The sequence below is a fragment of the Daphnia carinata genome, chromosome 10 (assembly GCF_022539665.2).
Source record: "Daphnia carinata strain CSIRO-1 chromosome 10, CSIRO_AGI_Dcar_HiC_V3, whole genome shotgun sequence".
Taxonomy (NCBI): domain Eukaryota; kingdom Metazoa; phylum Arthropoda; class Branchiopoda; order Diplostraca; family Daphniidae; genus Daphnia; species Daphnia carinata.
This window is the reverse complement of record NC_081340.1, coordinates 6,334,276-6,345,216: the sequence shown is the minus strand read 5'-3', so window position 1 is coordinate 6,345,216 and position 10,941 is coordinate 6,334,276. Positions and strand designations below refer to the sequence as shown.

Genomic DNA, 10,941 nt, shown 5'->3' with positions numbered 1-10,941 from the left:
AAGCTCGTTCATCCTGTGGGGCCTGGATGGCCTTTTGCAAACGACTTGTGGATTCTTGTGACACGTAAGAATGTCGTTGGTAACTCCAATTTCGGTGGGCAAAAAAGAAACATAACTAGGAAGAAGGACATACAAAAAAAAAAGAAAAAGATTATAAACATGCGCGCAGATGCCACCAACATCGATGGAGTGCGCACGAGGACCGACATGTCCGCCGAGTCCGTTTTGGCTGACGTTAGTCCATGACCGAGAGATGATGAATTGCCCAGCTTAGATGGAAGACATTCCCGGCACTTTCCAAATGGCGCCAAAACCGCTTACAAGCTTTCATCACCATGTGGTAACTGGAAAGGAACGAAAATATAAACAAAATGTAAAAGAAAATAGACGTTATGAATTCCAGCCGATTGGACAAACGTCAGATCGCAGAGTCCCGAAAATTTATTTTCTCTTTCGACAAACATTTGCCAGCTTTATTTTAAATGAATGCGTCAAAAAAAAGAAGAAAGACTTGGGAATTCTTGGCGAAATGGTCAAAAGCTCTAAATCAATCAGCTTCCTTCCCTCCAAAAAGTTGAGTTGAATTCGAGGAAACGGGCTTTGCTGGCTATTTCTATCTCGAAATGTATATCGTGAAAGCTTTCGTCCCACTCGTCTTGGTAATCTGCCACGCCTCAGCGATTATACGACCGTTTTTTTAGCTGCCAATTTTTGTTTTCTGCTTTTACCCGTAGAATGAGAGCGTCCAAGCGACGCCATGCTGAACCTTATTTGGGTAATATCATATGCATTTTTTTTTTCCTTTTATTTTGTTTAAAGAAAATTTGTGAATAAATAATGCTGCCGATGAGAACAGCAGCTGTCGCCGACAGTCAAGAAGGTTGTAATCTATGGACAGAATGCATTCGTTGCATGGCCATCGTATAAAATCTGTTTGTCCTCTTAACCCTGCGACTGATTTAGTTGCTGACCCGACATCCTGTTTTGAATAAGCCAAAATGTTATTACAAGAAATTCACATTTTTCACTATCGAATTACGAATTTTGGTTTCAATACTTAATCACCAGATGTCATTGCTGATCAAAGGTTTTTTTTTACAGTGTTATTTATCGCCAAAATAAAACTTGAAGGGCAATTTATGTATTGTTGGACCATTGACTTAAAAAGGAATTTTAAAAAAGGAGACCCCATGTCACATGTTACTTTACTTTTAATGTATTCTAAAGTAATATTGACCTCTATGTATTTGGTCAGGTGTAACTAGTTATCTGAGTTTAGAAAAAACAAGGCAACAGGTGACAATAAGGTATTTGGACTAGTAAAAAAGAAGTGAGCCATTTAATAGCAGTATTTTTTTAAAACATTGTTACAGACTTGAAAAATGCTACGGTTTCCTCTACCACCTGTACCATCAGATGGTTCGCTACCAATTGAAAGATTGAATCCAGGGATTCATCAGCAGCTGTGCTCATGGTTGGATCGGGAAGGACGTTCCTGGGAACTGCTGGATTTCGCCATGGCAAAAGTGTCTGTTCAACACAAATAGTATTCCATATGTTATCAAACTAATTAAAAAACCAATTCTTGCTTCATCTGAAATGCCCTCAGGAATCCAGGTGGTTATATTACCCATCAACGAGACTGTACCAGTGCTCAGCTATTTTCTAAATTCAGCAGATTGAAGTGTACTATTGAAATCCTCACCTATTTTCTGGAGAGTTGTCACATGTATGAACCACTTTACCTGTTCAAAGATCGAGGTATATATTTGCTTATAAAATTACAGACAAAAAACATAAATGATTTCCTTGAATTTAGTCCCAGTTGAGATAGTTAATCAGTTACCACAGGAAAGTTTGGTGAAAATAAACACTATGGTTAAACTTGGTTGTGAAGTCTCTGGATTTCCCAGACCGACATTCCAATGGTTCTTCAATGATACTCCAATGTCATCAGATGGTGCAACGCTAAACCTATTAGTAATCCCCAATTTCAGGTTTAAGTTTTTTTTTCTAAAAGTTGTTATAACCTAGTAAATATTATCTCAAATAAAAAATACAGCTATTCCGATGTCGGATTCTACAAATGTGAAATTACCCAACGGTGCAGAGATGGCTCTTTTCAAACAGTATCTACCATTCCGTCGAGGGTGAGTTTGGAAAACTGTGCGCCGTTTGTCGTGTCGGAGCCTCAGGATTGCTGGATAGAAGCAGGGGAATGCCTCGAACTTAGATGCAGAATCGAAGGAAATCCAATTCCTGATTTTCAATGGTACAAGGACGATTTTCCCCTTTATGAGGAAGTTTCATGTACTTTACAGGTAATGAAAATCATAGCCTGTTTGTATGATGTAGTATTTCTTTCAGGACTCAACACTCTTTGTGTTAATAGATAAGTTCCACAATGCTCCATCATTCCGGAGTATATAGGTGCTTGGCGAGAAATTCGGAAGGCAAAACGCTAACAAGGGAAGCACGTGTCGAAATTAAACCATCCCAAACATCCCTGTACCATCCAGGAGCATTTACGGATTATTCTCCACGACATAGTGGTATGAAGAAATAACCCATTTTTTAAATCGAAAAAAACTTCATTGAAATTATTTGTTTTCTTGGTACCAAACAGCATCAATGAAACAAGCGCTACTCATTGGTAACTGGACATACGATAGTCATGGCCTTAGGAAAGTAAGGGCTGACGTGAAAACTTTACACGACATTTTATACAAAATGGATTTTGAGGTTATCTCGCTGTGTAATCTCGGCAAGGTTGAAATTCTTAATGCTGCCGACCGTCTGTGCGAACTACTTTTACCCGGGTAAATTTTTATTGTGACCCCAACTTTCTTTATCTGAGCTAGACATTGATAAAATTAAATTCTTCTTCCATAGTGCTTATGTTGTCGTGTATTTCGCCGGTCACGGAATCCATTACTTTTTCGATTATCTGATGCCAGTTGACGTAAAAATGGATTTCGACTATTCCGTAAAAGATTTGGTTGACGGGAACGAGATAATCTCTCGAATCCAACAAAAGAATCCCAAATTGTTGGTTGTTCTTCTAGACATGTGTCGCACAATTCCTCAACAACGCTTAAATCCGCGTATCACAGCCGAGTTACCGCAGCAAGTACCTAGAGATTCGCGTTCAAATTTAGTGATGGCTTGGGCAACAGCAGAAAACAGCAATGCATTTGAGGTATCACATTCTTTATCTCTCATTTTAATTGTCTTTTCATTTTTGCCTTTATTAATTCTACGTTCACATTGTCTACAATTATTTGGACAGATGGGCTACGAGCAAAATGGAATATTTATGACATACTTGAAAAAAGAAATGGAACAAAGAAATATATTGGTAACTGATATGCTCGAGCGTCTCAAACGACATTCCAAACTAGAGATACCGATTGAAGCCAGGGACCAAATGCCTGTAATTTTTTCAAGTTTAGCCGAACCGTTGTCGCTTGATGATCCGATTGATGACAGCCTTGTCGGTCAGCTGTCTTAATTCAAATGTTTTTACAATTAAATTTCTTCTACCCACTACGGTTGATAGCTTAACTTCTTATCTTCTTATTCTAACCAGGGGGCAGCCTTTGGAATGATTGCCAGCTGCTGGCTAAAAGTTGGTTAGAGCTTCCACAAAAACAAATTGCAACCGTTTACATCAACTGCAACGTAGTCCTCATCCACATCCATTTCGGCTTGATGGACGATTGCTTCAGCAACGGTCTGAAAATTGAACTGGCAGTAGAAGGCTACGAAATGATCACCTTTCAACCGTTCATTTATCCATCGACGCTTGAAATACTGGAAGTGAAACACGAAATGGATCTAAGAAAGTGCACAATTACGATTCACAAGTTGCAAACGTTAAAGGAAGACGCCAGGATTTACCTTCAGGTTGCTGAATGTCCTAACGAACGGATCGTTGTTCATCTGGGGCAGCCCCTTATTGCCAAAGCACGTCTTTCGACGAACAGTTTATAATTGTTCATAGCCATTCCTTAAACGTTTTTAAGTACTATTTTTTCATATTCAGGTTACGAATTTAATTTTCTTTATATTGTTATTGTATACAGATCCAATATATATTTCGTGGAAAGATGCACAAGACGCTTCCAAGTCTTTACTGCCAATCATAACGAAGATCGTGCCACGTTGTCGCGCCTTGGCAGTCAGTAATTTGTGCGCGTTGGCGTAGAATGATGTTTTCTTTTCCGCCCGGTCGTTGGATGAGGAATGGGTGGCGGTGGCTGTGTTGTTTTTTTTTGCGTGATAGTTCACCATTAGTCAGTCCAACACCCAATGTTGTTGTTGGACGCGTAGTGTCGTCTACGCCTCTGCAACCCACACATTTCCCGGTAGATTTCATGGCGCGGAACAGGGGGCGTGCGTGTGCCACGGCTTTATTTACACGAGCCAGGTCTAGTAATTCGAGGAAGTCGCGGCTATGACTTCAAACCCATCGGCTAGGCTGTGATTTGATAGAATCTCGTCAAAAAAGGAACCGCAACTGATGCCGCCCTGCGCTTTTTTTTTCTCTCTCTTTCTTTTGTTATCCTTTCTGTGCCGTCGGTATCTATAAGTTGTTATTGCGTCGTAGCTGACTGCGCTTTATGGCCGCTCCGTGTAGGGCGCACGATAATTACGCATCAAAAATTTTATTTTTGAACTCTCGCCGATCCGATAAAAGCCAATCGGTAAAGGCCCTCTTCGGGAAATAACGTACGTTGCCAGCTCGTTTAATTTCAAAAGACGACAGGAAAAGAAAAGTGTATTTCAGATTTGCGGTACGAAAAAAGAAGAAAGAGAGATGGAAATACTGCACGACGTCATTCCCGAGAATGAGAAAAAAAAAAGAAATGGACGAATCTAACAATAAAAAAATTTCTGGGTCTATTTTCCATAAAATGTGATGATAACGTCTTCGTCAATTTCGGTGCCTGGTTTCACAAGACCATTTCAAAAAGAATGCAGCTAAAAAAAACGTCTGGAATTTTTCGAAACAAGAAACGGTGCATAAATTTTAGGAAATTTTACAAAAGGTTTTTGCAGCCGAAGCTGAAACATTAAAAAAAGAACAAGAAACATGGCAAACTTGAACGAGGAGAGAAAAATATTTGCGACAATAAAAAAAAAAAAAAAAAAAAAAAAAAGAAGACGAGATCCGGATTCATTTGCAAATGTAATCGGAGATGGACCGCTGAGTGATGATGACGTAATAAATTATATACGAATGTGGAATGTTTGGACGAAGTCAGGCGCCCGCGCCACCACGTGACTAAATTCCATAGCCGTGAGGTGGCCATCGCAGTCGACATCCGCTTCATCCAGAATTTGTTCGACGACGGCATCTATTTCGGCGGGTGTCAGTCCGCGTTCGTGCTGGCACAGCCGACCAATCACCGCCTTAAGGTCCCCAGGTCCGACCACCCCGTCGCCATCCATATCTGTCGTGGAACGAATTTGCCGCCAACGAATTTCATTCGTCGTTAAGTTTCAGATTGAGAAAACAACTTTACGAAATACGTGTGGATTTTCCACTTTGCTTTAAACAGGTTCTCATTCATTCACGCGCATTGCGTACTCAACATTTCAACGGCTTTTTTTTTCCCCCTACGTGTTCCAGTAGGTAAATTGCGGCACGTGTAATTCAAGTAGACACGCTACAATCTCGTTTTTCATTGCTTTTTTTTTTTTTTTTGGCTATTGGACGCCGCTTGTTGCGGTGCATGCGCATTTGAATCGGCTAAAGATGGCCGACATGGTCGATGTCTGTCTCGTTACTCAATTGAAAGCCTCTTTAGACGTCCAATAAGCCTATGAGTAAACCAAAGTCGAGAGAAGAGACGTACCATAAATTCGGAAGGCGTAATGGAGTTTGAGCTCTCTTGGTGCGTGCTCACTGAAGACGGAAAGCAAGTCGAGAAAATCATCAAAGGACAAGTCGCCCGATCCGTTGCTCGAGAACACCTTTAGGATCCGGTCACGGAATGGATTTTCCTGTCGCCCAACAAGAGAAAATGATAATGAAAAGGAACGAGCTTCATTGAGGTTAGCGGCCATCAAGAACAGGCCACTAACACTAGTGAATGGTCTCGCTGAAATGAAGACAGAAAGAGCGGGCCGTTGACGTGACATCGACTAACAAACCAGAAGAATAACCTAGCCTCTAGTTGTAGCCACAAACAATATACAGAGTAATGAGAAATCTGATTTCCCCGACGGTTAGGACCGCACCCAACGTGGGACTTATCTTAAAATCGATACTTGGTGTGCACACTTTATTTTTTACTTGTATCCAGCTGCAAGCCGGGTAACAAAGCTGTCGGATTATTGATGGCCATCGTAGTAGAAAAATAAATATTCTAAAAAAGAAAAAAAAAGGGAGCTTTTGGAACCTTTAGCTCGGGTAATGTGTTGATCAAACTCTTTGGCAATCGTAGATCCCGGGTGGCTTCCATCGACATGGTTCGCGGCACCAACTCCGGCTGCAACTCCCGGAAGCGGCGGTGCACTCTGTACGAACAAAGACACACACACACACACGCAAAAAAAAACAAAAAAACAGAAGGCCCCCCCATGTGGTCAGAGAGGATATAAACAAATAAACGAGGTCGCAAACTTTTTAAGTCTAAAGGCTCACCTTAAAATCTCCTTCCGGCTAAAAAAGGTCGTATCCTTTTGGTTGCAGCCAAATGCCATAGTAAACACATGAAAATGCAAAGCACATGCTGTGAATTACGTTATCTAAATAAGCAAAACAAAGAAATTACTTGATAATCCTCGAGTTGTTGCTCGGAGAACGTGGCCACTTTGTTACCCATGACCAGTCCTGATACGTTAGAGGCACGATCTCGTCGAGATGTAGAACTTGAAACCAGCAGAACAGCTCGCTTGGATGCAACTTGTGAACGAAACTAGAAAAAGTGGGACTGAAATCGGCGAGCCCCAATCCTGAATGGGTGTGTCCCCCACGTCATTTCGCCATTTATTGACAAAAAAAAACTTACTACCACGCCTGTGAAGCCAAACGACACAAAAGGCACAACTGACAGATACCTCGCACTCTCTACTACCAGCAACGACGTCGATAAACTCTTCGACTGCTCGTGTCCCACAAACCTCGACGTATAGAACGTTGTGATCTTGTTTCGAAACAGAACTTTATCCCAGCCAATGGATAATAGAATTCAACGTATGAATGTAGATGAACCAGCAGAATTTCTTTTGCTTTTCACTTCTGAATGACGTGCTATTTAGCAGCGTAAAATTTCTATCGAAAACTGGCGGATCAATACATGACTGCAGACGGCCTCCATCGTGCTGCACGATTTCGAAGATCGAGAGAACATCTGGACAGCCATTCCGTGACATCGTCAGTATTGTACCAAAAAGCAGTATCATTACAAGAACTTCTATTTTTGTGACTGGTATTGATTCTTCTTTTTTATTTGTTAGGTGCTAAAGGCTATTTGGTGTTTTATTTTACAATTCAAATCACAACTTTCACAGAGAGAAATTGGAGGGAAAAATAGCAACAATGGATTTGTTTGGATTTTCAGACGATATGGCAACGCAGCAGGTTCAAAATGGCCGAGAGTGAGAAGGTGGAGAACGCTATTTCGTGTGTGTCTCCTGGCGTCAATTCTAACGCACACAACAGTGAAACCAATTCGTTGGACGACGAGAATATGACTTTTCAAGCTTCCAACGAAAGTTTGGGTAAATAATTTCTGTTGATTTTGCTTTGGTCGTGTCTGTTTTGGCGATGGGACGGATGAGTAAGCGCCCCCAGTGACGTTTCCCTATTGTCATCCAACAGTGTTTCCAAATCAAGTGGGTGGCAACTCGTTGAATGCGGAGGGTGGTGGGTGTTCAGAACTCGGCAGATAGAAAATATTTCATGTCGGAGAAAAGATTAAGATCAGTTTCTTCCATCCTGCGATTTGACTCGTGTGTTTTCTACTAGTCTTTGTGTTGCAGTGAATGTTGGGCTTGTGTTGTCAGTCCCTAGAGACAACAGTTGTGTGTTTCTGCCTAGCCTTTACCAGCACAACATGTTGTAGATCGTCTTTTGGGTGACAGGTGTCGATTAGAGTTAGGCCGTTCATTTGGTGTTGATACAATTTGTAATTCAAAACGAGTAAATCAAGTTGTGTGTTGTTGAAAATATTATGGCAGGTTAGCTTTGTTGTCACTATCTTTGTTTAGCAAAGCACTCACTAGATGTCAGCACGTGAATTGTCAGATGTGCTCCGACTTGCTTTTAAATTTTGTTTTTGTTTGTTTTTTTTTGTTTTTTTTTTGCAATCCCTGTTCTTGCAGATTCAGTTGGAAGTGCACAATTAGACACACTGTCAGCACCTGGAGAAAGAGAAGTGACTAAAGGAAAGAAAATGGGAAGGCGCTCCAATCAGAAGAAATCCGGTCAGACGTCATTTTTTTTTTTTTCCCTATCCATCCTTGGAACAGAAATAGTTTCTTGAATCTCTTCTTAAACTACTCTGTGGGGCCATTGAGACAGAGCTTATCAGTCCTTCAGTGTACCGAATCATATAATTATGGCAGCCAAGGTAACTGCTCGGATTTTCTGTTTGTTTGTTTTTTGGGTGGGTGGGGGGGGAGAGTGCTTATCACTACCTTAGCCACACAGCCCGTTTACGACGTCAGACAGCCACTAGAGACCAGTTGATATCACTCTTGCCAAACCCAAGCAGCTCTGCCCACTCTGAATAATGAAAATATCAGTCCAGCTTTCTACCCTTGGCAGAGCCAAAGTTAGACTTTGAGTGGGGTCCCTTTTAGTTTTTGACATTGACGTTACGGAATGCGGCCGCTTGCCCGTCCATGTGGAAAAAATCAGTTTCAAAAAGAGAGCTCTATTTGTTTTACTTAACCGGTACCAGGCGATGAGCGATACCGAGTTAACGGGAGGAGGGAGCTGTCAGAAACTTGGGAAGCCTTTCTTTTTTTTTTCGCATGAGCGTAGGGCAAGAGCCATTTGTTTATGAAATGCAACCGCGAGGAGCTAAAAACGGACCACCTTGTTGTTTTCATATCGACCTGTGCCTTTTTTTTTTTTTCGACAACAATCTTTTTCTGGACTGTAACGGTATCACTTGCAAGAACGGCGATGGGTTACGATGTGTATGCCACCGAGAACCAAAGAATTGCACTTCCGCTGGTCCGCTGTTGGGCAGTTAATCACAGGACCGTGTGAAATTTTGTGTGTGTTAGGTTCGGGCCCATCCTTTAAGAAAGTCCTTCCCTTCTTGCTCGGTTTTCCTTCCTCTATTTAGAAGGATTTGCCCCTTTTTTTTTCACACCGTAAGCGTCCCGTTGTGCGATAATGTCGAACATTTTCCTTCTCTCGATTTCCGCCTGAAGGAGTTCACCTTTTTTTTTTCGTCGTTCCACTACAAATTTCTAAAGTAACTCGATAACGATAAGGTAACCTGGTTATTTCTTTTTCTATACGCGCCGTTTGATTTTGAACTATGCGATAGCCGGCCTATTTTCGTTTCAATTGCTACGACAGCCATAAATACTTGCAAACGAGTTTCTCTTTGTTGTTGGACTTCCGTTACCGATTGAAACGGAATCCGCCTCCTAGGCGGAATAGCTGACCTTCTTTTTCTTTCTTAAACTTCTGGGTTTCACTCTATTAGTCCACACGACATGGAATCAATCGGCAAAAAGAAAAAAAAGAAAGGGAAAAAGAACTGCAATATTTGCTGCTCCGCTGGACTTGCGTCTACCTCGTTCATCTTTGTCTCAATCGCTCAAAAAAGAAAAGCTATCTGATATACATGCACCAGCACGCACTTACCATATTAAAATGGATGGGGGGGGGGGGGTAGTGGTACAAAAAAAAAAAAAAAGAAAACGAATTTATCGCCTCATCTCTCTCTCTCTCTCCCCCTTGTAGAATTAGAAGATCATTTCGATAACGTTCAGGTCCCATTCGGAAGGACAGGTCAGCACATCTAACCTTGTACCTGGAGTTTATTTTTTGTTTGACTTCCATCAAATTTTTGTTTTCTTTTTAAGACGCTTGATTATGCATAACCGAAATCTGCATCCACCCCGACTGGTCACTTTTGCTACCATCTCGTACCGTTTCAGGTGGAATAAATAATGAGCCTCGGATGGCATTGCGATGGCTCGGAGCCTTTTTTTTTCCTCTCTCTCTTTTTTTTTGCGTTTAAAAAAAGACATCCGTGTTTTCGTTTCGATTGACGTCAACAGACTTGTTTTCTGATGAAGCGTTTTTTTTTTTCTTATTGTTGTTCCCCTCCCCCCATCACGCTACTCAATCCTCTTGATCCATTATGCCGAGGTTGAACCAGTGAACAAACTGTCGCATTCATTTATTCAATCCGATTCGTTTTTATTTTTGGAGCGAACACTTTGAAAGCATGACGCAGATTTGGTAGGACGTTAGTAGTCATTTGTTCATCATTTTTTTTTTTCTTTTTCTAATTCTTCCTTGTTAATCCGGTTGTCCAGCGCTGAAGTCAAAAGCGGTCGAATGGTACGTTCCTACGTATAGTGTGTCTCCCGCTGGCGAGAATGTCGTGTCATGTTGTTGAGGTGGGCGAAGAAGAAAAAAAAATGGATTTTTTCCGATTCGTTACTCTTTGGTTAAGGAAGAAAAGAAGAAGAAGAAGAAGAAAAAAAAAATCTTTTTTCGGACAACAAAATGACTATGTTGTAGTTCGTTTCGCTCTCACAGTGTTGTTTCGTTCAGAAAAAAAAAAAAAAGAAGGGGGGAAAATAGAGGGGGGTCGGGCGAATGGAATGAGCTGAAGTCGGAGCACGTCACTGGATATCAGCATTCCAACTTTCTTGCCAGTGTATACAATGTTTATTTTTTTTTTTTATTTTCTTTAAAGAAAAACAAAACAAAAGAGAGAGGGTTTTTTCTTCGTC

At 41.2% G+C, this 10,941-nt stretch overlaps 2 protein-coding genes across 3 annotated transcripts; one reads left to right on the top strand and one right to left on the bottom strand.

The window, feature by feature from the left end:
* Nucleotides 1–155: 155 nt before the first annotated feature.
* LOC130701292 (mucosa-associated lymphoid tissue lymphoma translocation protein 1 homolog) lies at nt 156–5,123 on the top strand. 2 transcript variants are annotated; one of them, XM_057523258.2, is made up of 11 exons: nt 156–1,307; nt 1,374–1,528; nt 1,610–1,761; nt 1,820–1,997; nt 2,063–2,321; nt 2,393–2,552; nt 2,627–2,819; nt 2,893–3,199; nt 3,290–3,497; nt 3,590–4,024; nt 4,086–5,123. In XM_057523258.2, exons 2-10 carry the CDS (start codon nt 1,383–1,385, stop codon nt 3,991–3,993), a joined length of 2,007 nt encoding a protein of 668 aa, XP_057379241.1. In that variant the 5' UTR covers nt 156–1,307; nt 1,374–1,382; the 3' UTR covers nt 3,994–4,024; nt 4,086–5,123. The 2 variants fall into 2 exon arrangements, with proteins under 2 accessions (XP_057379241.1, XP_057379242.1); XM_057523259.2 differs by lacking the exons at nt 156–1,307; nt 4,086–5,123 and having other exon boundaries at nt 1,385–1,526; nt 3,590–4,040.
* LOC130701323 (calcium and integrin-binding family member 3-like) lies at nt 4,764–7,397 on the bottom strand. Its single transcript, XM_057523297.2, has 5 exons — nt 6,783–7,397; nt 6,653–6,687; nt 6,408–6,525; nt 5,862–6,009; nt 4,764–5,456 (listed from the first exon to the last, which is right to left on the bottom strand). The coding sequence occupies exons 1-5, from the start codon at nt 6,831–6,833 to the stop codon at nt 5,233–5,235; spliced, it is 576 nt and encodes a 191-aa protein (XP_057379280.1). The 5' UTR covers nt 6,834–7,397; the 3' UTR covers nt 4,764–5,232.
* Nucleotides 7,398–10,941: the final 3,544 nt, after the last annotated feature.

Coding starts and splice junctions, on each gene's coding strand:
- LOC130701292 (XM_057523258.2), top strand. CDS start 1,383: ATGCTACGGTTTCCTCTACCACCTGTACCATCAGATGGTTCGCTACCA. Junction 2,322..2,392: donor AAGTTTCATGTACTTTACAG/GTAATGAAAATC, acceptor TTGTGTTAATAG/ATAAGTTCCACAATGCTCCA. Junction 2,553..2,626: donor TTATTCTCCACGACATAGTG/GTATGAAGAAAT, acceptor GGTACCAAACAG/CATCAATGAAACAAGCGCTA.
- LOC130701323 (XM_057523297.2), bottom strand. CDS start 6,833: ATGGGTAACAAAGTGGCCACGTTCTCCGAGCAACAACTCGAGGATTAT. Junction 6,526..6,652: donor AGCCGGAAGGAGATTTTAAG/GTGAGCCTTTAG, acceptor TTGTTCGTACAG/AGTGCACCGCCGCTTCCGGG. Junction 6,010..6,407: donor ACACATTACCCGAGCTAAAG/GTTCCAAAAGCT, acceptor GTTGGGCGACAG/GAAAATCCATTCCGTGACCG.